The sequence below is a fragment of the Podarcis bocagei genome (assembly GCF_964188305.1).
Source record: "Podarcis bocagei genome assembly, chromosome: 4".
Lineage (NCBI taxonomy): Eukaryota > Metazoa > Chordata > Lepidosauria > Squamata > Lacertidae > Podarcis > Podarcis bocagei.
Genome location: NC_138128.1, coordinates 102,467,533 through 102,494,842, shown reverse-complemented (window position 1 = coordinate 102,494,842; position 27,310 = coordinate 102,467,533). Strand labels below are relative to the sequence as shown.

Sequence of the window (27,310 nt, the reverse complement as noted above, 5' to 3'; positions counted from 1 at the left end):
CTCATATGACCATTAAACGATTAAATTCCCCACACTTTCCTGATTGGCTGATGGACCCACCAGCTCCCACAAGCAACGGGGACTCCAGGAGGCAGACTCAGGGCCTGTCCGCAGGCCCAGTACTTCCATCTGTTGCCAAAATCACAGTGGGCCCCACATAATATGTTAGTATGTTTGTTATTATAATAATTGCAAAGTTTGGGTTTGTTTTTAAAAATGCTATTGTGATTATTGTGAGCCACTTTGAGCTCATCATTTGTTGCTGGAAAAGTGGAATACAGATATTAAATCAATATCAAATCAAATCACTTGACCCTGCATAAAAAGAAAAATCAGGGTTTTACTGATGTCCCAGATGTTAGTTTGTACTTTGCTCTATTTAATAAACTTACTGTGACTTTGCCTCTTGTTGGCTTAATTTGTTTACTTTCAGAAAAACACTTCAGGAAGTTTGCAGTATAAAATAATGGCTTACAATAATAATAATACAATATAATAAGGAAGCAAGGTGCATGTAAAGATGGGGGAAACAAATGAATTCATGGATCAGGTCTCAGAAAGGAGTTATTCTCTGATGCAACTGGAAAGCTTTAATCTAAATAAGGCATTTGAATACAAGCTGCCCTGGGAATCTGTTGAGGGGCAGGATATAAATCAATCAATCAAACAAACAAACAAACAAACAACAACTACTATTTAGCATCTGACTTGTAACTGGTTCCCAAATGCACATTTGTCACTGCGGTCTTCAAGAATCAAGTGAAACGTTAGGGTTGCCATACACCTGGGATTTCCCGGACATACGTGGAATACTGGAGTCGGCAGCAGTGTCTGGTAAGAAATCGGTAAGATGTATGGCAGCCCATGTTGGCAGTGCCGTTTTTGCCAATTTTCCATAAAACAATTTTGGGCAGAACTAAAAAAAGTTCAACAATGTTGATATGTGTATGTGAGTGAGCCCATCACAATTTTTTATTAATTCATAATGTGTGTGAAGGAGGCCCTACACTAACTTCCCTGTGTATAAACCCCATTGGACCCAATGGAACGCTGAGTAGACTTGTGTAGGATCGAATAGTAAGTGTGGTCTGGACAGCTGTAGAGGTCCCTATGTAGCTACCCCACATTTCCTGTAAGAATCTAGTAACCACATTTTCAGGATGTTGGGGTATGACAGTCATTTCTTCAGAGAGCAAAAATACCTGTGTTAGAGCTGAAGGCTGACTTCCTGTGGGGTAGCTAAGCTGTGGTTCTATGGCAGGCAGTAAAGATAGAACAGTATATCAGGTGAATGTTAATATGATCTGTGGTTGCCAACTTCTTAAGAAGTCTCAGATGAAAAAGTATGCTGATTGTTTCAAATGAACCCTTTAAAAATGTATGCAAGTCTCAACTTGCCCACACACCATTTATTTCAGTTATTTATACACTTCTTAATCACTGGGGTTTCCAAGCATGTAGAAGTTGAAATTTTTGTATCATACTTTTTTTGGTATGGAAATGGTTTTATTACAGAGCAGAAGATACAAAAGGAAAGGAAAACCTGGGCGTGATAATGGTTCCACACCTATAATGAATCCAGGGGAGACAGCGCTGCCTATTCCACAAATTACTTATGACCATATCGGTCAGCGAGAAGACAAGAAAGAGATGAGTTTCTACCTTGATGAACCTGGAGGTAACCTACTATCTTACAATGAATCTTTTATGTATACAGCAGCCATGAGTTTATTTTTCAGTCGTTAAACCATAGTTAAACATTAGCTGTGGTTTAACATGAGCAAGCAGCATGCTGGTACATGTTGCTCATGTCATAAATGCCCATTTCACACCCAATTCTCCCATCTTTCCTATGCTGGACAGAAACAAACCAGAAGCTATCTTAGCAATATATGGAGAGAAATAAATAAGGAGTGGCAGTTTGAACATAACCGTTAGGCTGTTTCCTTTGCAAAGGTATGGTGAAAGAGTGAGGCAGGCACCAACAAGCAGTGCATGGGTATCCAAGGCAGGTGAAAAGAGCAGGCTGAGCTGAAATGAGGTCCAGAGAGGAAATGGTTTAACAGGTTTCTTGCTTGCTCATCTTCTGTTCAGATGTAGATAGGTAGCCGTGTTGGTCTGCCATAGTCAAAATAAAAAAATTCCTTCCAGTAGCACCTTAAAGACCAACTAAGTTAGTTCTTGGTATGAGCTTTCGTGTGCATGCACACTTCTTCAGATACACTGAAACAGACATTCTGTTCAGATGTGTTCTTCTGACTACCACATATAGGCTCCTGATATAGGTGGGTAAAGCTCAGATTAGGGTTTCTATGTGATATGAAAAGGGTGGGTAGTGACATGCAACTTCTTTTAAAATGGGCCTCCTGCAGAGTTTTATCTGTGCCAGCACCTGTTCTCAGTGCTGGAGCTTAATCCTGGAATATATGTGGGAAAATTAAAATGCATTTCCCTCATCATTGAGCTCTTTTACTTGAGGAATGAGGGGTAGCAGTGGTGTTTCCTCCCATAACCTACTGTCACTCTTAAGACAGTCAAGGTCCAGCTTCTAAAAGCACAGGACCCAGCTTGCTTGCTTGTTAACACAGGAGTTCCTGAAAGCTCTAATTTTTTAAGCAAACTTGGGAGGGCTACTGTTTTTGCACATTGACATACATGTATGCTGACCGCAGAAAGGTACTGCTGAAATGGATTGTTAGGAAGTAGATACTTAATGTACATGTAACATATTTAGAGAGTATTTTGCTCTTCCTCAGAGGCAACTGAAAGGAAGTGTAATTGAAGGCAAAAACATATATCCAACTGCAAGGAATATTCTTAGTGCGTTTGTACTTCTATGTATGTTCATAAAACACTTCCATAGTACTTTTCTGAGATCTATTTCCCTGTTTGACTTTTTGGTACTGTGATATTTCTCAGACTGTACCACATATTTTTGGTTGTTCTACTGTCCTGAGTATCTGCTAGTTAACCTGTAGGTAGAGATGGGAGAGAAATTTGATTCAGTTTGCATTTAAACCTGCCTACCGTATTTTTCGCTCCATAAGGTGCACCTGACCATAAGGTGCACCTAGTTTTTAGAGGAGGAAACAAGAAAAAAAATATTCTGAATCAAATGTTGTAGGATAGGAGTTTTAAGTGGGGAGGGAAGGAAAAACACTGAAGGAACAAGGAGCACGCGTGGGGCGTGTGGAGAAGGAGTTGGCTAATGGTGCAGGAGAGGGGTTTAAGGGGAGGGAGGAAAGGAAGGCAAAAGTTCTCTCCCTCCCCCCCCAAGCCAGCCTCCCCCTCTCTCCCCCACCTGCATGTTTTCCGGCTGCCTGCGCGTCCCTGGCATGCTTCCCTAGACGCAGCAGCAGCAGCAGCGGAGCACAGAGAGGAGGCGGCGGCGGCAGCTGCCAGTTGCGCTCCTAGCTGCCGGAAGCTGAGCCGTGTGGGCTGGAGCCTGCGCGCAGTGTGGCTAGGAAGGAATTAGCAGGAAGGACACAATCCTTTCCCCTCTGCTTGCTGCGAGGGCAGGGGGTTTCCCTGCTCTTTGTTGCATTTGTCTGCCACCAATCTCCTTGCTTAGCGTGTCTGCTTGCTGCGAGGTGACGGTGCCGCGGCCGGCGCTGAGCAATGGAAGGGGAAAGGATCGTGTCCACCTGCTAATTCCTTCCTAGCCGCGTCACCTCGCAGCAAGCAGACGCGCTGAGCAAGGGGAATGGGCCTTCGCTGGCCCATTCCGAGCAAACACAACAACCGAAAATACAAGAGGGTAGGCAGTAAGACCCTGAGGCAGAGGGCAGGAAAGGAATTCACTGCAGCTGTGCGCTCCCTGCCAGAAAGGGACAAGAGCAAAAGGCAGGAGCAGCGGCTGACTTTAACCGCCCAGTTAAAATCATATGCAGTGGGGAGCACAAAACAAAATAGGAGTCGCAATTGAATCCTTAGGAAGGCGCTACAATAATTAGGCAAGGGGAACAGGGCTGATGAACAGATGGTAGCCTTGGGGTGCTGTACAGCGATCGAGAGGGGCCACACACAAGGACACTCAAACGCCCCCTTTAACCACACACTCTCCCGTGCAGCAACACGACTCACACGCCTCCACACACACACCAAAATATGCCCGATACAGGAACCCCAACAGCCTCCTCTCTGCAGCCTTCCCACCTCATGACGCATGATCTGATTTTTGCCCCTGCACTCAGGCAATTTGGCTTCAGGGACCACACATTAACTCCATAAGACGCACAGACATTTCCCCTTAATTTTTAGGAGGAAAAAAAGGTGTCTTACGGAGCGAAAAATGCGGTAATTTGTACTTTCTAAAACAATACAAGAACCAAAACACAGCCATCCTTCAAAATGAATTTTGCAATGCAGTTATCCATCCAAGTAATGTGTGCAAAAATTCATATACTTGGGTAAAGTGTGCATAGAACTGCATGTATGTAACATGCAAATACACATTATATTAGTAGAAATTGCATTTTTAAAATGTGTCCATTTGGAAGAACATGCACTAATATTCTGATAAATTTAATGAGAACTTAGGAAAAATCCACAAAGTAATGTGGAAATATGGAGAGCTGAACTAAAGATAGGAAAAATGAGAAACCATTTTGGAAAGTTTCACCCATCCCTAAATTTAAGGCTATTTAATCTCTAACCGCTCCTTCAGAAAAGGGAGTTCATGTTCTCATGGTGTGAAGTTCTTCACCTGACAGCCGCTGCGTTCTCCTGTAACAAAAGGCACACACATAACTGTGGTGGACAGATGGTGAAATATTCCTAACCATTGGAAATGATAATTTTTGCTCAGTGTCTCTCAAAATAGAGTATTACAGTGGAATTCAGTAATGGCAAGTGACCAAACCACAGCAGTCATGGGCAATACAATCCAGGTTCATCACCACATTTGATCCAAATGTGGGTAGGTTTTGAATGACAGGCAATGTCCACTGGTTATACCACCCTTCCATACCTTCATGTTGGTAAGAAATCTTGCAGCCACCAAAAGGGTTTGACATCTGCTGCAATGCTAAATGTTGATAGCCAATTCATGTGTTCAGTATTCCAGGTTAAGCCAGAGTTTCCCCACCTAGACTTCATCAAGCATTCTGTACCTTTAAGAGCTGCGTGAAAGAGAAAATATGCTTTGTGCAGCTTCCACTTCCACTTTAGCATGGTAATGGGAAAAAGCTGTGCATGGTGAAATATTCCTTTCCATTCAGTTCTTGTGGGTTCAGGAAACCTCTGTGTAACAATTATAGTCTGTCTGAAAAGCCTACTTAAGATAACGTCAAGACCACCATGGCAAGAGAATTTGTGATCAATTAGAAAGCTCAGTTTTGAATATCACATCCTAATCATTTTGAGTGGGTTAGCTGGCATGTGCCTTACTGCATCACTCTTTTGTTTAAGAAAAACAGAGGTGGGAGGGATGAAGGCAGAAGCACTTTAGATGGTGGGGCCTCAGATTCACAGAGATCTGCTTGCTACCTGAGCATTCTAGGAGCTGGGTTTGTTTGTTTGTTTATTTATTGCATTTGCATACTTCCTTTCTGCCAACTAACCCAAGGTGGAATACAATTTTAATTTATTAAACCAAATAAATGATATAAGAGGCAGGGGAGGGGACAATCCAACTGAAGCAGCCCTGATGTTAATTTGCCTGCCTACCTCATTCTCTATTTTCCACAGAGCAATTGTTGAAACAAGGTCTGATGTTGCCTTTGGCTCAGGTAGTGTCCATTGTACCTTACTGGGGTGGGTGACTCTCTGATTGGAGCAGGCCCTGATATTATCACAGGACAGAGGATGACTGTTGGTGTTGTGATGGGGAGGGGAGAGAACAATCCAACTGGATCAGACCCTGATACTGCTTTTGTCTGCCTCCATTAATTCCCACCACCATCACACCATATTAAAAAGGTAAAGGTAAAGGACCCCTGACAGTTAAGTCCAGTCGCCAGGCTTTCCCAGTCCAGGAATGACTGTAGCTGTTGAACCAGCCACAGTTATTAAAAGGCTGTTGATGGCCCTCTCATTAATGTGATTTGTAGATGTTTGTTCATACATGGTTGTGTATAATAAAAATAACTTGATAGTTGTTAAACAATCTCTTGTTCTTCTAAAAATAATACATGTATTCTTAGGATAAGAAGATTAATAACTCCAGGGATTCATCTAGCAGATAGAGTATATTAATCACTGCCAGCCTCTCAAAGCTGTCATGTCGGAGCAGTTACTGTTGAATTTATCAAAATTGCCCAGAACATCACAATGACTAATGTCTGCTGGAAATAGAATAATAATTCTCAGCTCCAGAGAAGCGGACACGGAGCAATGGATCCAAACTACAAGAAAGAAGATTCCACCTAAACATTAGGAAGAACTTCCTGACAGTAAGAGCTGTTCGACAGTGGAATTTGCTGCCGAGGAGTGTGGTGGAGTCTCCTTCTTTGGAGGTCTTTAAGCCAGTGTTTCCCAACCTTTTTTGGGCAAAGGCACACTTGTTTCATGAAAAAAATCTCGAGGCACACCACCATTAGAAAATGTTTAAAAAATTAACTCTGTGCCTATATTGACTATATATAAAGTAACTCTCTTTAATAGGAATCAAATAAACACAAAGAAAGTATTTTATAATTACTTTATTATGAAATAGTACTTTATTCAGTGTGCAACCTGGGCCTGTTTGGCTGAACACAAAGCTGATATTCTGGCTGGAATCGAAGAAAGACACACACGTAGCTCTTCGTCAACAGCTCTCAGTCTCTCTCTGTATTTAGTTTTTATAGCAAATGAAGGAAGAGTAAGCAGGCTGGGGTGGTTCCAGTTGTAGATAGGTAGCCGTGTTGGTCTGCCATAGTCAAAATAAAAAAAATTCCTTCCAGTAGCACCTTAAAGACCAACTAAGTTAGTTCTTGGTATGAGCTTTCGTGTGCGTGCACACTTCTTCAGATATATGTGTGCCCGGGGAGGGGAGTGTGGGGCGGCCGCTGTGGAAGCGACGGCGTGCTCCTCCTCCTCCTCCTCCACTTGCCGGGCTAGAGCCAGCCGGCTAGCGCTCGCCCCTCCTTGCTCGAGCCGACCCCGCCGCCGGGGGCCTTCCCATCCTCTCAGCGGCGCCGCCTCGCGTCCCTCGTCCGGGGGTTGGGAGGGGGCTGGGGGGGAGGAAGGGGGCGAGGGGGAGCAGCCGCCGCCGCTCCTGAGGAGATTCTGAGGCGGTGGCGGGCGATGTGTGGCGGAAGAGGAGGGGTCCCGCCAGCCCCGCGTTTCTCTCTCTCTCTCCCTCACGGAAACCTTCCCCTCAGCTTCTGCCGCTTTTTCTCTTCTTTCCCTCTTCCTTTTTTTTTTTTTTAAAAAAAATGAAAAATCTTCCCTGTCTCTCTTTTCCAGCCCCCCCTCCCCTCTTCACGGAATTTCACTGCACTTGGGCGCCGCGGCGTGCAGGCGCACTGCTCGCTCCTCTTTCCGCGCAGGCGCCTTCTCTCGCTCTTTCGCCTCCTTTTCTTTCTCTCTCGATGGTCCGCCTACAAAGGAGCGAGGGAGGCGCCCACCATGTTTGGATTTGCATCCAGCAGGAGATACCGCCGCCGCCCCGCCTCTCGCCGCCCGACTCGCCCGCCTCCCTCCCACGGCACACCAGGCAACGTCTCGCGGCACACTAGTGTGCCGCGGAACACCGGTTGGGAAACACTGCTTTAAGCAGAGGCTTGACAACCATATGTCAGGAGTGCTCTGATGGTGTTTCCTGCTTGACAACCATATGTCAGGAGTGCTCTGATGGTGTTTCCTGCTTGGCAGGGGGTTGGACTCAATGGTCCTTGTGGTCTCTTCCAACTCTATGATTCTATGAGTTTGGGATTTAGGTTTTAGGACTTTTTAGAGCTGTGTTTGCACATAGTACCTTTTCCCTTTGAGATCAGACTGCAGAGGCTTTTTCTCAATAGCAAGTATGCCTTTTGGACTTCATAACAATGAGTCCTCTCCTTATTCTAATTCAGTGTTACTAATAATACTGTAAGGGCTGGTGCTCTGGAGTCAAGCTGGTAGTTGCACCACAAAGCAAGTGACTGGTTTGTGAGCAGCTCAAAGTAAGAAGTTAGACCAGTGTCAGGTGCTAGATTATAGGCACAGATTATTGGCCCTTGTGTTATGCTTTGCTAGCAACTCCAGTGTCACACTTCTGATTATCTGCAGTTTGGACACTATTTACACAAATTCTGTCTGCAACTGTATGGAAGCTTACTGACAGATTATGAAAATTAATGTCATTCTCTCCCCTACGTTTATGTTATCTGTGGTATCTTGCAATGCTCTGAACCAAGCAAGCAATGCTCAACAGAGAAATGACAATGGTCAAGACTAGGTTGGGTTCCACTCAGGGACACAAAATAGTTCAAGTAAGGCACAAAGGTACAGAGTGGGATAGGATTCTTCTCTTCAGCAAAGACTTGGTTGGTTAAATGCCTCAAGTAAAGGATCTTCACTGATTCACATTTAATTTGTGGGGTTATATCAACCTGATCTGGGATGAGCTGCTGCTCTGTTCAAATGGCAGTTTTATGTGTGGGATTGTAGGAGCAGGGCTTAAATTTGCTTTCATTTATTAGCTACCGTAGTCCCTTGACCTGTGAATGGTGCAAAATGGGGACAGGTTACTTGAGGGATGTGTGGCAGATTCCTGGCTTTGAGAAACATGGTGCGGTTGGAGCCAATTTCACAGCTTGCAACATAGAGTTACCATTTGCAGAACTGAAGCTGAACTTTAAAAGCTCCTTTAAATCTTATTAGAAACATGCATTGAAAGAGTCTGAAATATTTACAGTGGTACCTCGGGTTAAGTACTTAGAATCATAGAATCATAGAGTTGGAAGAGACCACAAGGGCCATCGAGTCCAACCCCCTGCCAAGCAGGAAACACCATCAGAGCACTCCTGACATATGGTTGTCAAGCCTCTGCTTAAAGACCTCCAAAGTAGGAGACTCCACCACACTCCTTGGCAGCAAATTCCACTTTCGAACAGCTCTTACTGTCAGGAAGTTCTTCCTAATGTTTAGGTGGAATCTTCTTTCTTGTAGTTTGGATCCATTGCTCCGTGTCCGCTTCTCTGGAGCAGCAGAAAACAACCTTTCTCCCTCCTCTATATGACATCATTTTATATATTTGAACATGGCTATCATATCACCCCTTAACCTCCTCTTCTCCAGGCTAAACATGCCCAGCTCCCTTAGCCGTTCCTCATAAGTCATCGTTTCCAGGCCTTTGACCATTTTGGTTGCCCCCTCTGGACACGTTCCAGTTTGTCAGTGTCCTTCTTGAACTGTGGTGCCCAGAACTGGACACAGTACTCCAGGTGAGGTCTGACCAGAGCAGAATACAGTGGCACTATTACTTCCCTTGATCTAGATGCTATACTCCTATTGATGCAGCCCAGAATTGCATTGGCTTTTTTAGCTGCCGCGTCACACTGTTGGCTCATGTCAAGTTTGTGGTCAACCAAGACTCCTAGATCCTTTTCACATGTACTGCTCTCAAGCCAGGTGTCACCCATCTTGTATTTGTGCCTCTCATTTTTTTTGCCCAAGTGCAATACTTTACATTTCTCCCTGTTAAAGTTCATCTTGTTTGTTTTGGCCCAGTTCTCTAATCTGTCAAGGTTGTTTTGAAGTGTGATCCTGTCCTCTGGGGTGTTAGCCACCCCTCCCAGTTTGGTGTCATCTGCAAATTTGATCAGGATGCCCTTGAGTCCATCATCCAAGTCGTTCATAAAGATGTTGAATAAGACCGGGCCCAAGACAGAACCCTGTGGCACCCCACCAGTCACTCTTCTCCAGGATGAAGAAGAACCATTGATGAGCACCCTTTGGGTTCGCTCAGTCAGCCAGTTACAAATCCACTGAGTGGTAGCATAGTCAAGACCGCATTTTACCAGCTTCTTTACAAGAATATCATGGGGCACCTTGTCAAATGCCTTGCTGAAATCAAGGTAGGCTACATCCACTGCGTTCCCTTCATCTACCAGGCTTGTAATTCTGTCAAAAAACGAGATCAGGTTAGTCTGACATGACTTATTTTTCAGAAATCCATGCTGACTATTGGTGATCACAGCATTCCTTTCTAGGTGCTCACAGACTGTTTGCTTAATGATCTGCTCCAGAATCTTCCCTGCTATTGATGTCAGACTGACTGGGCGGTAATTATTTGGGTCCTCTCTTTTCCCCTTTTTGAAAATAGGGACAACATTTGCCCTCCTCCAGTCTGCCGGGACTTCGCCTGTTCTCCAGGAATTCTCAAAGATGACTGCCAGTGGTTCTGAGATCACATCTGCCAGTTCTTTTAATACTCTTGGATGCAGTTCATCTGGCCCTGGAGACTTGAATACATCTAAACTAGCCAAGTATTCTTGTACTATCTCCTTAGTTATTCTGGGATGTGTTTCCTTTGCTGAATCATTTGCTCCAAATTCTTCAGGTCGGGCATTGTTTTCTTTATCGGAGAAGACTGAGGCAAAGAAGGCATTGAGGAGTTCAGCCCTTTCTGTGTCCCCTGCTTGCATTTCACCATCTTCTCCTCTGAGTGACCCCACTGTTTCTTTGTTCTTCCTTTTGCTACGGACATACCCATAAAAGCCTTTTTTGTTGCTTTTAACCTCTCTAGCAAGCCTGAGTTCATTCTGTGCTTTAGCTTTTCTGACTTTGTGTCTACACGTGCTGGCTATTTGTTTGAATTCCTCTTTGGTGGTTTCCCCCCTTTTCCATTTTTTGTACACATCCTTTTTTAATCTTAACTCAGTTAAAAGTTCTTTAGATAGCCACCCTGGCTTCTTTAGGCACCTTCCATGTTTCCGTCTCATTGGTATTGTCTGACGTTGTGCTTTTACTATCTCCCTCTTAACAAACTCCCAGCCATCATGAACTCCCTTTCCTTTTAGTATTACTGTCCTAGTATGCTTGGCTGCTCCTTTCCGCTGTATAGTAAACTTCAGAAGAGCATGATCACTCGCGCCTAATGATCCTTCCACTTCTACCCCACTAACCAGGTCATCAACATTGGTTAGGACCAGATCTAAAATGGCTGTTCCTCTTGTTGCTTCTCCCACTTTCTGGACAATGAAGTTGTCTGCAAGGCCAGTGAGGAATCTGTTTGACCTTATGCTCTTGGCTGAGTTTGACATCTAACAAATATCCGGGTAATTGAAGTCCCCCATTACTACTATCTCCCTTCCTTTTGCATGCTTGGCCATCTGTTCCAGGAAGGCATCATCTATGTCCTCCGTTTGGCCGGGGGATCTATAGTAAACTCCCACAATGAGGTCTCTGTTATTCTTCTCTCCCTTAATTTTGACCCAAATGCTCTCACTTTGGCTTTGAGGTTCTAAATCTTGGATCTCTTCACAGGTATACACATCCCTGACATATAACGCCACTCCTCTTCCTTTCTTGTCTGGTCTGTTTCTCTGAAATAGATTGTATCCCCCCATTATTACATTCCAATCGTGGGACTTATCCCACCAGGTTTCAGTGATGCCTATTATGTCATATTTAGTTTGCTGTACCAAGAGCTCAAGCTCATCTTGTTTATTTCCCATGCTTTGCGCATTAGTGTACAGACATTGAAGTCCATTAATCATTCCCCTGTGTCTCTTATTTAAGGATTTTTTCCTCCTGCTGTTTGCTCCATTTGGTCTATGACATTTGGATGATCATCTTCATCAATTGATAGACTCCTACCTTCAGGAGCACTGTCTCCCTCCCCCACATTAGTCAGTTTAAAGCCCTCCTGATGAGGTTTTTGAGATTTCTGGGAAAAACATTCCTCCCAACCGTTGTGAGGTGCAGCCCATCGCTTGCCAGAAGTCCATCTTCAAGAAACTGCAGTCCGTGATCTAAGAATCCAAACCGTTCCTGTTTACACCATTTGCGAAGCTAGCTGTTCACTTCCACTGTTTTTCCCTCTCTCCCTGGGCCACGTCGTTCAACTGGGAGGACAGATGAGATGACTATTTGTGCATTTAATTGCTTCAATTTCCTGCCCAGAGCCTCGTAGTCTCTTTTGATCTTCTGGAGGCTATTGCTTGCAGTGTCATTGGTTCCCACATGAACCAAGAGGAAGGGGTATTTGTGAGTGGGTTTTATGATTCCTTGCAGTCGTTCAGTTACATCTTGGATCTTAGCCCCGGGGAGACAGCACACCTCCCGAGACATCTTGTCAGGCCCACAGATCACTGCTTCTGTTCCCCTCAGTAGGGAATCCCCTATCACCACTACACGCCTCCTCTTAGGTTTGGTCGGGGTTCTTCCGTGAGCTGTCCGTTCCAAGGTCGCCTGCACATTCCCTGAGGACTGACTTTGCTGCTCGTCTTCATATACCTGATCGACTGTAATGACGTAATTCATTCTGGAGGTCCATTCTTAACCTGAAACTGTTCTTAACCTGAAGCACCACTTTAGCTAATGGGGCCTCCTGCTGCTGCCGCATTGCGGGAGCACAATTTCTGTTCTCATCCTCAAGCAAAGTTCTTAACCCGAGGTACTATTTCTGGGTTAGCGGAGTCTGTAACGTGAAGCATCTGTAACCTGAAGCGTATGTAACCCGAGGTACCACTGTACTTTAATGTGGAAGAGCCAAGGTGGTGCCCTCCAGACTGTAAGCCCCAGTCACTAAACCAATGGTTAGGGAAGACGGGAGCAGCAAAGGTTGTAGTCTGGTAGTAGGGCACCAACATGGGCTAACCCTGTTATAACAAGTAACTGCATATCATTTGCCACATTGGGCTCTGCTGCTATGTGCAATAAAACAGAGGTGGCTGAAGCCGTTTTTAGTCACCCACCACCCTCTTCTCAAATCAGTCATCTCTTTCTACCTCTGAAATGTTCCACTTCTTCTGATGTGATGCCATTCTGACATGGACTTGGAGCGGGTCAGGAAAAAGGAAGGATGACTGTCGAACAATGGCATCACACCACTGAGTGTGTCTCTTATGGATGGGCAAATCTGACAGCTCTGGTTTCTCTGTTTCCCATTTTCCTAGTTTTATGTTTGGTTCTCCACATTTCCACTTCAGTTTGCTTTGTTTCCTGGTGAAGTGCTAGATTAGATACTGAAGGTGTGTGCCTGGCCTGGCCCTTGACACCTGAGATATAGATATAGTAGGACCCACCCTATTTTATTGATTGCAATCTATCTTAATTGTTTTAAATATTTTAAGAGAATGACAACCTACCCTGGGATCTCATAGTAAAGGGCGGGTATGCACACAACACTGCCATGGAACAGAAGGTTAGTTCTGGGTTGGGGAGTAGAATAGGCTCAGAAAGGCACCACATTGCAATCAGGGTCAGGGTTGAAGGGACTGTGTGTATTTATATCCAAAATCTATTAATGTGGAGTGTTGCATCACCTCAGCTCCCTAGGAACCTGTTTTTTGCTTAAGGCAATGGTGGGAACCCTCTGGCCCCTGGACCTAACTAGGCCAGTCATGCATTCCCATCTGGGCTGTGGGGCCATTTCAGCTAAAGTCACGCCTGAATTCATATGACAACAGGTGTGGGATTGGTAAAGATTCAGCTTGGTGAAGCACCACATTCAAAAGGAAGAATCAGGAGTTCACTCAGTGCCAAATTCAAGCCAGAGCTGCAAAATGCACTTATGAGTGTGCTCCAGTTCTCCCCTTCCAGCCACAGAAGGAAGTTACAGTCTCCTGACATCATATGATTGACGCCACCTAATTCTTAAAATGAACCACCCTTTGACTAGATTCAGTTCCCCACTCTGGCTTAAAGCATGTGGCACATGTGGGCCCCCTTTTGCTTTTGAAAATGGGGAGCTGGCACTGCATCTTTGTCCTAGAATCTTAGGTGTGTGATCTGATGCCTGTAGCATCTTGGAGAGGCTTACACAGTTTCCGATCTCCATCTTGGGATCTGAGTTTAAACCTGACCTTATAGCTTATAGCTATAACATCCATGCCTATTTTTTGTTTTTCTTCATCGCTGTACCTCTTGTTCTGTGTAACATCTTCCTGATGCAGAACTCAAGCATTTTCCACTATTTTATGACATTTTGGCTGGTCCTAATGAAGGTATCAACCAATTATGGATTTTGTATGCTTTTTTCTTACCGCCCAACACCTTTGGCTTTTTTGTTTCCATGTGAAAGACTTGGGCGTTTCTGATGGATATTTCCTATTGATGATCCTCTTGAAGGTTATCATACTTGTTGGTCACCAGATCAGAGCCTGGGTTGCTTCTGGGGCAGCATGAGAATCTTTGCTGGTGATTTCTCCTCCTCAGTTCAGTTTAGAAATGGCTCTCTTAAGCCAAACTTAGTTGACTTGAGACTGACTTTTCTGAATACATTGCACCCTTCTTCCCCACTAGGTCTTACACGGATGTTCAAGCAGACAGGTAGGTTGGAAACTTTGTGAGAGATGCCTGTTGAAGGTAATGGCCCCATATAACTTCATGCACTCTGTATTTCATCCACTTACAGAATGGAACTATACCCCTGATTTCTTAATAGCTCTTACTGCAAACTCCTTCCTGATTTTCTGTAACATGATGAAATGTTTAACATGGCAATGTCTGAATAAAAAGCTGAGCTTTGGCTTATTACAATAAGAGTAAGAAATAGGTCCAAACAAGCAACATAAATTGTGTGCACGGTGGAATGTTGGGCCATTTTTGCTTATTTGTATCATTTTGCCTAAAAATTCATATCTTCCCTGATGAGTATGTGCTTCAGGAGACAAATGAGAGTTTGAGTTTAGTCTCATCACAAGCAATGGTGGATTTACCTGGATTCACTCAATGGGGCATATTTCTGAGTAGAAGTGCCTTTATTCACGGGGTGGGGGTGGGGGGGCTACTGTGAGGGAACAATAGACATGCCCCTGCTTCCAAAGAAGGCACACTTAGCAAGCCAAGCTCAAAGCCCTGTCCTCTCTCCATGCTATACCTACTATTTCCTTACTTCTTTTTCTCCTAATCCTTCCCCCTTTCCTTTGGTTGGCATGGGGCAGCAACTGAGTCAGAGCCAACATTCAAGCTCTTGGTTCAGGGCTCAAGCTCAGTGTTAGCTAGCTGTTGTATGTGTGCGTGACAGACCCACCCCCTACACACATACCTAACACCCCTCCCTCACAAACATAATATGCTTATTTCCCCCATCTATAACGGACTGTTGCAATCTGGCAAAAGCTTTACAACCAGAATGCAAGCAACAGCAGATCCACTGATGCCTGCTTCTGTAACTGCATCACAGCACCAGACCAAACCTAGAAGTGTATTTTCCTTCTTGTGTAGTGGAGAAAATCCTGCACTTGGGGACATCGCAAGGGTCAGCACACCCAGAGTGCAGTGGATTAACCTTGCCCTGGGAAAACCACCTTCATGATGATGCTCTCTCCCCACTAGGGACTTCTTCCACCTTTAGAGCAGCAGTGTACAAGCCACTTGCACGGCTGATAGCAGGGTGAGATAGTGATGTTGGTTGCTGAAATGCTTTGTTAGCTAGACATGGAAATTAAGTTGAGCGTAGTAGTGATTTAACAATGGCCCCCAATTTCATTGGGGCAGGGGGAAGAGTGTGAAAGAAGCAGAACACATGTGTTTTCCTTATTTCTACAGGGAGTGTCAGCGGGTTTTATGGGCTGCTTATGAAGGGTTATTAAAATGAGCAACATGACTCTAGTTCCAAAATACAACTAAGGCACAATGTGTGGTCCTGCTGCAATGGAATGTGAGAACAGCAAACAACGGGCATACACATGGAACCGCAGAGAGCTACAGTGCAAAAAACAGATTTGGAAAATGAATTTTTGGCTGCTATGCACATGAGCCCTACTAGGAGTGAAGTAACTTTCCTTCTTCCCTTCCTCCTTGTTTTGTTCTGTCTTGTCTTTGTGGGTCCTCTAGTGGCCACTGATCAGTGTGCAGTAACGCAGAGGCCTCATATAGCCAAGAAGACTCTTATTCTGGATTGCAAGCCTTTGTTGCCCCATCTTTCAGAGGAACCAGGACCCCCCTCCTTTCTATGCTTTCCCTCTTGCTGTATTGTTAAAAGCTGGGCATCACTTTGTTAAGATCCCAGCAGAGGCCTTTGGAAACCATATGAGTGGCCCCATAGAAGTGACCACGCTCATAAGAGCCAACATAACTCCTGCTTCCATGCTTTGGTCCTTCACATGACGTGATCCCAGAGGAAGCATGCTATGCTTACAAGATATTGGGATAAAAAGCAGAATTTTGATCTGAAAGAAAATATTATACTCAGCGTGGAGAGAGACAACTGAAAGAAGAAGCAGGAATTGTTCTAACCTGATCAGGGCAATGGTTGGCACCTACCAGGAATGAAAGGTCCTATGTCAATTTATCTATTTTTATTTATTTTTTGTAGGTATTTAAATACCGCTTAATCACTAACATTTCTACAAATAGGTTTGTGTTTGTTATTTGTTTAAATGGTACAAATTAAATGGCTACAAAATGGCATTCATCCAAAATACCTACAGTAAACGTGTGGTTGAAAATGATTTGGTTTGTGGGAATGGAGGCAAAATTCACTTAGTTCAACCCAGGAAGAAGAGACAGAAAATGGAGCATTGTGAGAGAACCTGCCTTTTAGGATTTATATGAAGCAGAAATCTAAAGTAGTGTTGTGAGTTTTGGAGGAGTAGGCTGTATGCCTGAGTCCTTTCTAATTCCTTGATCCAACACGGACTCAGTTGCTGGAATAGCAAGACAAGTTTATTGTTTGTGAGTTGTGTGCAAGAGCTAGAAGCTAGAAGCAAACTATAGGCTATGCAGCTGAGAGACAGAGCCAAGCCTGTTTTCTGCTATAATCCAAGACTGTGGCTGTGGAAGAAGGAAGACCCTCTTGGGTGTTAATGCTATGAGCCCCTCCATTGTAGGCGCAGGTTGTTTATATGTGTAAAAAACCACACATCATAATGACAGCACAGTCTCTGCTATCCCACATTCTGAGGAAACCAGACTCTGAGTAAGTGCCCGGGACCCCTGGAATCCTGCACCAATCAGAGATTGGGGGGCATGCAACACTGATGTTAGAAGTGGGATTCATGTTTCTGGGATGAGGATCTGTGAGCGAGGTGTGCTTGAGTCAAGATGGAGGGAGGAACAGCAGCATTCCTGGAGCAGTTCAGGTTGATGCTCCAGCAGCAAAGCTGACAAAATATGGAGCAGCTTGAGCAAATGATCCAGCAGCAAAAAAGCTACTGACTGGAGAAAATGGAGTTGCTGCAAGCTGAGAGGGTGAGAAACCCCCTTGGGCAGAAAAGCGTGGCTCCATGCAAGGTGAGAGCCCTGCCTGAGGAGATGCTACAGGGGTTTGAAAGTGCCCCAGGACCCCAGCTGCAAGGCACCCAGATGGAAGCAGTGACCAAAGAGTGTAGATGGGCAGCTGAGGGGCTGGAACTGCAAGGAACTGCAGTCAGCAGCTGAAGGCAAGGAGGAAGACACCTTGGAGAAAGGCTATCCAATCCTGAGAGACAAAAGTATCCAAATAAGGAGAACAGGGACAGAGAAAGCAATTTTATTTTGTGAGAGAAGAGTCTAGCTGCAAACAGCTGCGATACAAAACAAAACAAATGGTTAATAGTCTCTGGATGCACCCAGTCTACATGAGAAGCTCAGTGTGTGAAGAGGTTTGAGTTGATTGCTCCAGCTCAGACCACATGGCTCCCACCAGCCACCCCTGAGGTCCCCCAGAAATAATTTAGGAACTTTCACCACTTTGTAACTAAACCAAGTTTACTGCCCGTGCAACATTTCTGACCAATGTATGGAAAAGCACATGAATTTGACCTTTGATGAGTTAGTAAGTAAACCAATTTTTAATTTAGCAAAGGTGGTCTTTTCCAATGCTGGGGGAAGAGGGAAGTTCCCCCATAATGATATATTTTAAAGGTCTATCAGCCTATGTTTCCACACTTTACTGCATATTTTGTGATTTTAAATCTCTCTTGCAGTTCTCTCACTTTGTACTTGCCCCAACTTGGGTCTTGGCATCCAGGAATTCTCATTTTACAGACATATATTTTTGAACCAATGCAAATGAAGCCAGTTTGCGTAAAAATATGGATGAAATTAAACTCTCTTTCATGTTGTGTGTGTGTAGGCTATACATTGTTGGACAGTTTTGAAGGAAAGGCTAAGCAGCCTTCTGTTGTGAGGTGCTATTGCTCTGGAATTATTGCATCAATCAAGGGATTGGACGAGATGACCTAGAAGGGCCCCTCATCCTCTAGGAGTCTACAGTCTCTTCTGTACTTCTAGCAGTTGTGTTCATGTGGTTTTCATGTGCGGCACTAATGCTTGAGTAAGGGGAAGCGGGGTGGTGCCCTTACCCCTGGTGACATCTGCCTAGCCTGCCTCTCTGGCTTCAGCATGTTGTCTAAGCAAAGCTCTGGATATTTTGTCTATATCTGGCATCCTAAGTGATGTTTGGCAGTTGATATACTGATTTCCATTTCCGTTCACTGCTCTGGTTCGCCATAAAGCGAGATGAGCGTGGCAACCCCAGAGTCGGTCACGACTGGACCTAATGGTCAGGGGTCCCTTTACCTTTACCTATACTGATAATATTTAATAGTTGGCATGTAATAGTATTAGTTATTTGCATGTATTTGATAAAAGACAAAATGAAATGGGATTTGATATCAGACAGTTCCTGTGAGTTCAGATTGTGAGACAATCAAGAGATTCTGAAAGAAGCACTAATATAAAAGATGCATTATAATGTAAATATTAATATTTAATTTATATTAAAACGTTTAATATTTGAGTAGCAAGACTGGATTTTTTGGGCATATTTCAAATATATGTTTCAGCTGTAAAACACCTATGCACAATGAAATTTCTAATTGATGTGAGAGAGATCAAAAAATAGCATAATATTGAAAAAGTAAACCGACTGCAGAACAGTTTCAGAAAAAGGCTTGAATATCAGCATTTCAGTTCAAGAGGTTTGTAGTCTCAGTGGAATGCAAAAGGTTCTCTTGGTAGTTCAGTTGTCTTTCTTCTCTAATTGATTTTATTGTTTGCTTTTTCTTCCGCTTCCCTTCTGGCCATTGTGTTTGTATGAAGGCCGACAGCTTTCTTGGTCATCTTTATCTATCTGTGCTGCAACCTGTCCCGCTTCACAAGGTACAAGGAACATCATCCCCACATTTGTGATATACTTCTGTCTCTGTGTTGATATTTACAGTAAACTGTTATGTGTATAAATGAATAGGTGTGAGAGAGAATGTGAGGGCATGCCTCTGATTACACTTGTCTGCTGTGCCTCGTTGCTGATGGCTCAGATAGAGAGACGGGTGTGCCATAATGGTGGGGGGGGGGAATACCATGGCAATGGCTAGTCTTGGGAGGTGTTCCTTGGTGCATGACTTCTGCAAGTGTCAGAGAGAGAGGAGGAAAGGCTTGGAGATCACAGTAGCTGTGTGCCCTTGAACAAGGAGCCAGCGTGAGAAAGTGTGAATGTGAACAACAACAACAACAACAACAAATTCATACCCTGCCCATTTGGCTGGGTTTCCCTAGCCACTGTGGGCAGCTTCCAGCAGAATATTAAAATACAATTATTCATCCAGTATCAAAAGTTTCCCTAAACAGGGCTGCCTTCAGATGTCTTCTAAAAGTCTGGAAGTTGTTTATTTCTTTGACATCTGATGGGAGGGCATTCCACAGGGCGGGCACCACTACCAAGAAGTCCCTCTGCCTGCTTCCGTGGATAAGAGTGTGAGAGTGATGTTAAAAGAAGTTTGGGGCTTGGCTAGAGGCTTCAGAGCAAGAAGGGTTAAAACAAAGTTGGACCATCGTCTGTAGCAGGAGAGACTGCAAGAGCAGGGTAATTAAGAAGGTGACAGGGAGGTTTGGTTTGCTTAACAAAGTGTCCGAGCAAAATGCCAGGATTGTATTTGGGTTTACGAAAAAGCCTCCTTATAGAAGCCCAGTAAGCAAAGGAACAGAAACCTACCAGGCTTACCCTGAACTGAGGGAATGAGTTGGATTCTGGGTGCTTAACTTTGTAAATAAATAATAATGGAGTTTTCTATCATTGCCTTTTTTAGTTTCTGCAACAAATCTAGGGGTGAAAGACATCCCCTTAAATGGACCTTATTTTAGGTCATGTGCACACTACTGGCTGAAAATGCAGTCAAGTCATTCTATTTTTTCCAATTCAGATCAAAGTTGGTTTGGAAAAAAAATCATTTAAAACACAGTGTTTCTTAAAAATCAAATGGATTAGTGTGGATTGTCAAGGGTGCCAATAGAATTTCCTGGGCCAAATGCATTGCACGCAGGTTCCCACCACCCACCCCATAATCTATTGTCAAGAAGTATGCATATTTACATACAGTATATTGGCCCAGCCTACCTCACAGGGCTATTGCTGGTGTTGCTTGTTTGATTTCATATGCACTGCATAAGGTCCCAGGGCAGATTGCAACAGCATAAAATTCATTATTAAATACAGTTTTAAAACAAACCACAGTGATAGGAATAGGGTGGATCCTTCTGTAAAGATAAAAGTGAGGAGTGGAGGATAATATGAACAACCTTGAGCTCCCAAATGGAAAAGCAGGTTACAAATATATAATGTCAGTTACAGAAGCTTTAACTGCAATGTTCCATAGTCTTAATAATTACAGAAAAATGCAAAAAGGAAAGTTTGCCAACCCTGATAAATAACAAGCAAAAAATGCCCTATGTACAGTTTCTCAACTCTGGTTTCTGAACTGCCAACTCTCAGCCCAACCTCTCTCACATTGATGTTGCGAAGGTAAAGGGAGGAAGGAGAAGACAAGGGACGCAGCCTGGAGCTCCTGGGAGGAAAACCAGGATGTAAATGTACAGCAAAATGAATTTTAACAGGGAGAAATGTAAAGTATTGCACTTGGGCAAAAAAAATGAGAGGCACAAATACAAGATGGGTGACACCTGGCTTGAGAGCAGTACATGTGAAAAGGATCTAGGAGTCTTGGTTGACCACAAACTTGACATGAGCCAACAGTGTGACGCGGCAGCTAAAAAAGCCAATGCAATTCTGGGCTGCATCAATAGGAGTATAGCATCTAGATCAAGGGAAGTAATAGTGCCACTGTATTCTGCTCTGGTCAGACCACACCTGGAGTACTGTCTCCAGTTCTGGGCACCACAATTCAAGAAGGACACTGACAAACTGGAACGTGTCCAGAGGAGGGCAACCAAAATGGTCAAAGGCCTGGAAACGATGCCTTATGAGGAACGGCTAAGGGAGCTGGGCATGTTTAGCCTGGAGAAGAGGAGGTTAAGGGGTGATATGATAGCCATGTTCAAATATATAAAAGGATGTCACATAGAGGAGGGAGAAAGGTTGTTTTCTGCTGCTCCAGAGAAGCGGACACGGAGCAATGGATCCAAACTACAAGAAAGAAGATTCCACCTAAACATTAGGAAGAACTTCCTGACAGTAAGAGCTGTTCGACAGTGGAATTTGCTGCCAAGGAGTGTGGTGGAGTCTCCTACTTTGGAGGTCTTTAAGCAGAGGCTTGACAACCATATGTCAGGAGTGCTCTGATGGTGTTTCCTGCTTTGCAGGGGGTTGGACTCGATGGCCCTTGTGGTCTCTTCCAATTCTATGATTCTATGATTCTATGAAAAAGCAGCAAATATGTGAAATTTCACAACTCGGAACACAAAACGCACAAGGCATTTTGCCAACCTTGAGAAACAAAAAATAGCATAGTTGCCTGTAGGAATATAAACTGTATCAGGAAGTTTTAATGTTTGATGTCACACTGTGTTTTTATATTATGTTGCGAAGGCTCCTGGAGTGGCTGGGGCAACCTGGTCAGATGGGCATGGTGTAAGTAATAAAATACTAGTAGCAGCAGTAATATTATTTTATATTTTTGTTTATGGCTACAGTATAGTACTAAATAGCTGTGTCTGGATGGGGGACATGGAAAACAAAATGGGTGTGATTGCAATAGCAGCATTTTTCTATGCTCATTTATTTCAAGGGAATCTCTTTTGAGTAAAACACACTGAAGCCAGCCAATTGTCTTTTATTGTGTAAAGGCAACACACTTGGGGTGTGACTGAGGCATCGTTAGTGGGTGGTTCCCTAGAATGGATGGCTGGGTGGTTGCCTGCTCCCTCTGAAAGAGTGGGTATGTAGCTTGGGGGTACTCATGGACCCTGGGCTGTCACTTGAGGCTCAGGCTGCCTCAGTGGCTTGGAGTGCCTTCCATCGGCTTTGGCTGGTGGCCAAGCTGCGCCCCTATCTGGACTGGGGTAGCCTAATTATTGTTGTCTATGGTGTGGTAACCTGTGGGTTACTGTAACATGTCATACATAGAGTTGTCTCTGAAGATGGTTCAGAAATTTCAAATGGTGAATAATTCAGCGGCCAGGTGGTTCGCCAGGACAAGACGGTTTGAGCATAGTGCATTGATCCTGGTCTGACTGCAATAGCTGCCAATTAGTTTCTGAGCCCAGTTCAAAGTGCTTGTTTTGACATAGAAAGCCTTAAGTGGCTTAAATGCCTCAAGGATTGCCTCTCTCCATATGAGCCTACTCTGTGCCTTGTCCTCGAAAGGTTCGGAGGGTGGCAACAGAAGAAGAGGCCTTTTCTGCAGTGACTCTCCATTTGTGGAAAGCTCTCCCCAGGGAGGTTTGGCTGGCGTCTTCATTATACACCTTTAGGTGCCTGGCGAAAACGTTCAACCAGGCCTTTGGCTGATTAACATCTTCTACCACTTTTAAATGTGTGGGAGTGGGGGTTATTGGTTTGTTTTTTCTGTTCTTGTTTTTATCGTGTATTTTGTGCTTTTATATTGTATTCTTATGTTGTAAACTGCCCTGAGATCTGTGGATGAAGTACATGAGTCCTAGTATATGGGAAATACTTTTAATGAGAAATGTTTTGTTTTTTGAAAGGCCAAATATAAAAATAATTTTATCTGACAAGAGGGTGGGGGGTGGACAGGGAGAGAAGAATGCAATTGTGCACAAAGACTGGCAAATGCTACCTGCTACCTGCTAGAGCAGTCTTGGATTTCAGACGTACTCCAGAGGTTCTTCGCAAGAGAAAGATTGTGGCTTGGCAAGTCCAAGAAACAAAACATTATGGGAATTTAAGACCAGTCTAACCAAATCTAGTATGAAAATTGACTATTCTTTTGTCCAGGACAAAGTTCTGTTAGTGGTTAGTGGTTTCTGGGGCCAATCAGAAATATATTTAGATTAGATTCCTCTACCCAACAGCTCCTCACTTACGCTGTAAAATAGAGAACTATATGACCTTTGTGAAAATAGGATGAAATTTAAGGATATTGCTCTCTTGAGAGAGATGTAAAATGCTAGGTGGCACTCTTGAGCCACGTCACAATCTAAGGGTTCATCACAATTGCTCAGGCCTGAACTTGTTATTTATATACTTTGCATCTGAAATGCCTTCTGGGAGCATCAACTATTTATGTTGTGCAATGTGCATTGCACTAACTACAAACAGGGACTGAGCGAAGTTTACATTTAAATTGCTTCAGGTAGGTAGCTGTGTTGGTCTGACGCACTCAAAAAAAAAAAAAAAGTCTAGTAGCACCTTATAGACCAACTGAGTTTGTTCTGGTATAAGCTTTCATGTGCATGCACTCAGATGCATGCACACGAAAGCTTATACAAGAACAAACTTGGTCTTTAAGGTGCTACTAGACAATTTTTTATTTATTTATATTTTTATTTAAATTGCTTGTTAGACAATGTTTTAGTCATCTGCTTTATGTACTTACAGTACTTGTATGATGCCCAATAGCAGCCTCCTAAAACGCAATAGGGATGCGGGTGGCACTGTGGGTTAAACCACAGAGCCTAGGACTTGCCAATCAGAAGGTCGGTGGTTCAAATCCCTTCGATGGGGTGAGCTCCCGTTGCTCGGTCCCTACTCCTGCCAACCTAGCAGTTTGAAAGCACGCCAAGTGCAAGTAGATTACCGTATTTTTCGCTCTATTGGACGCACCGGACCACAGGACGCACCTAGTTTTTAGAGGGGAAAATAAAGGAAAAAAATATTATCCCCCCCCCAGCCCCAAAGAGCAATGGACAGGCTGCGCGCTTCCTCTTTAGCCTTGAGCAGCATCTTTAGCCTTGCACAACGGGATGGATCGTGCCCGCTGTCCACCGGGGCTGGACTAGATGACTCCTGGGGTTCCCTTCCAACCCTGCAATTCTGTGACCTCGGAAGTTGTTGGGGGTCTCCACCACTGGAGGCTTTTAAGCAGCGGTTGGGGGACCATCTGCCTGGCGTTCTTTAGCTGTGATTCCTGCATTGTGAGGGGGCTGGGCTAGATGACCCTCGGGTGGCCCTCCCAACTCTATACAGTCCTACACTTCTGCGGCAGGAGATCCACAGCCACTTCACACAATGCCCACTCCCAATTTTCATCTGAGAGACATGTGGCTTCACTGTCTAGGTAGGTACCCCCAACCTGCCACTCTTCCCTCACCCCACTTAAGCCGAGGGAATTCCTGCCCAGAGAAGCTCCCAGGTGAGGCAAGGGTTAAGATCTACCTCTGGTAAATGGCTTTGTATCCTCCCTCTTTCCCTTTTCTCTTCTTCTTCTATGCTAGTTCCTTCTCTTGTGTTTTGTTTAATCTGTATTTATTGTATACTAAAATAAAAGCTGCAAAGTTTCCTTTTTTATAATATCCCCCCCCAAACTAAAACGTTAATCTAGATAAAAACACTGATCCAGAGGAAAATAAGGAGGTGGAGAAAGGCCGAAAAAAGAAAAAGAGGTAGAGATAGAGAGATTTTTTAAAAGTTGGCTTCTTTAGCCTTGTGCAGCCTCCCGTGGCTGGAGAGGCGCGCAAGGCTAAAGAGGAAGCCCGGGCAGCGAGCGCGATCCATCCCGCTCGCTGCCCAGGCTTCCTCTTTAGCCTCGCGCAGCCTCCCACGACTGGAGAGATTGCGCAAGGCTTTTCTAGAGGAGGGAGAAGGGACTGACTGGCCGCGTCAGTCCCTTCTCCCTCCTGGGGAAAAGCCCGCAAGAGCCGCACGAAGCTTGTGTGTGGCTCTTGGGGGCTTTCCCTGCGTGCCTCCCCCCCTGCATTCGCTCCATAGGACGCACAGACTTTCCCCCTTAGTTTTTAAGACGGAAAAACTGCGTCCTATGGTGCGAAAAATACGGTAATAGGTACTGCTCCGGTGGGAAGGCAAATGGCGTTTCTGCGCGCTGCTCTGTTCGCCAGAAGCGACTTAGTCATGCTGGCCACATGACCTGGAAGCTGTACGCCGGCTCTCTCATCCAATAAAGCGAGATGAGTGCCGCAACCCCAGAGTCGGCCACGACTGGACCTAATGGTCAGGGGTCCCTTTACCTTTAAAATGCAATATGTCAGTCATCAATAAAGCAGTAAAAGAACAAAAAACCAGCAGTGGCAAATAAAGCAGTATAATAAGATACGCATCTTCACAAAAAGTTGATTAAAATGCAGATATACAAAACCTGAGAAAATGTAAAGTCTCTTCATGGGGTGGAAAAGGGTAGACAACCTTGGTAGGGAATTCTAGAGAAGGGCCTCTAAAGATTATCTTACTTAATTTATGAATCACTTTCCATAAAAACATCTCCAGTTCCACCTAGTCCTAATCTGTTAAGGTTTTCAAAGGTCAAAATCAGAACTTGGAAATGGCTTGGAAGCCAGTGCAGATGATAACAGGCACTGATTCCTGTTAAAGACCTTGCGGCCCTATTCTGGATTAGCTGAAGTTTCCAAACTGCTTTCAAAGGAGATTGCTGGACCATGGGTAAATAAGGCAAGGCTATCTTTATCCAGGTACTGTTGAAGATGGCACACCAGCTAAAGCCTCATCGCTTTCCATGGGAAATAGTTTTTTTTATGAGCTTAGCCACTTCCATTGGAAACAAAGGGCTATTCAGTGCCTCAGTTTGGATTGTGTCATAAATATGCCAGTTTCTGGGACATGATGGTGTAGCCTTATTGGAGTTCACCGATTGGGTCTGCGTTGCTCTGGGACAGGAGGAAGGAAGTCAAATGACACCGAGGTTGATTCCAAGAAAGAGTTTATTCTGCTCTCCGGATAGCAGAAGGCACTTGCATGATCAAGTCCACAGCAAGTCCAAAGAAATGACAAGTTTCATGCAGTATATATACCCTCCAGGCACCCTCTTCCTCCTTCCCATATAAATCCAACCACATCAGACTATGTACGCAGGTTGACATCACATATGTTCTTGCTCTGGTATTCTTAACCATAAAAGGGAATTCCTTCCTGTACTTCTGACCATAAAAGGATCTTCTTCTTCCTACTCTTATCTTGGAGGAAGAGGTGTCATCTCCGAGAACACGCTCTGGCGTTGTTCCGGACTTAGGTCTGTGCGTCTTTTGTGGTCAGCACATAAGATAAGGTACAGATGTGTCTTCTCTGTTCTGCTGGTGCAGTCAGGGTCATCCCTGCCATCACAAACTGATAAAGGAGAGGGCTCTGAGCACAGCCGGGTTTTTGTTTATACATTCTCAGAGCTCAAGTTAATGGATTTTAGCTAAGGAAAAATAAGGATTTTGGTGCAGTATCAAACTGCCTGCACAGTCAGTTTTGGGTTTGGGAAACCCATTCCTTCAATGAGATTTTGCTGAAATGATCTCAATACAAGTAAATATCAATACATATGACAGGGACTGGACTGAAGGGGATGTGATGGAGGAGGAATTGTGGAGATCCCTGTTTAGGATAGTTTTTAATGTTTTAATGTATTTTTAATCTCCACATGGGCGGGGTACAAATAATAAATTGTTGTTGTTGTTATTGTTGTTATACAACACACACACACACCCGTTCTCCTGACGCTGCAGGAGAAGAGGAATGCTGCATTGATTTACAGCAGGGGTTTTAGGAAGGCCACAGCTCAGAGACAGACGAACAGAAGAGTTGGGAAGTGTTAGGAGAAGGGGAAGTTGAGGCGAGGCCAGGAGGCAGAGCAGCCAGCTGACACGTTGTCACTGGAGAGTATTTGTGACCCCCCTTCTCCCAGAACTCGGCGTTTGTTAAGAGTGCAGGAACAGAGAACTTGGAGACAGTTGGCCACGAGCAGACACAGTAAAGGGAAATGCTGTTGTTAGGGAGGAGGGAGGAGGAGCTCAGTTGGAGCAACACCGTTGTTTGGGCATACGGCATTCTTTTGTCTCTCATTATTATGAATGAATAAACTCAATAAAAAGGACTCTACCTTGTTTTTCTCTGCTTCTTGCTGCCACCGGGGGAGGGATAGAATTCCTGAGCCTGACA

At 44.3% G+C, this 27,310-nt stretch overlaps 1 protein-coding gene across 6 annotated transcripts in view; it reads left to right on the top strand.

Moving 5' to 3' along the window:
* Positions 1 to 27,310, top strand: part of LOC308585396 (potassium voltage-gated channel subfamily KQT member 1-like) — a 395,874-nt gene that overhangs the window by 71,513 nt on the left and 297,051 nt on the right. For 3 of the 6 annotated variants that reach the window (XM_081191019.1, XM_081191020.1, XM_081191021.1), the window contains 3 exons: positions 1,516 to 1,678; positions 14,377 to 14,403; positions 19,102 to 19,161. In XM_081191019.1, the coding sequence (XP_081047145.1) occupies positions 1,516 to 1,678; positions 14,377 to 14,403; positions 19,102 to 19,161 (250 nt within the window). The remainder of the gene's footprint in view (positions 1 to 1,515; positions 1,679 to 14,376; positions 14,404 to 19,101; positions 19,162 to 27,310) is intronic. The other 3 variants (XM_081191022.1, XM_081191023.1, XM_081191024.1) reach the window with 3 other exon arrangements.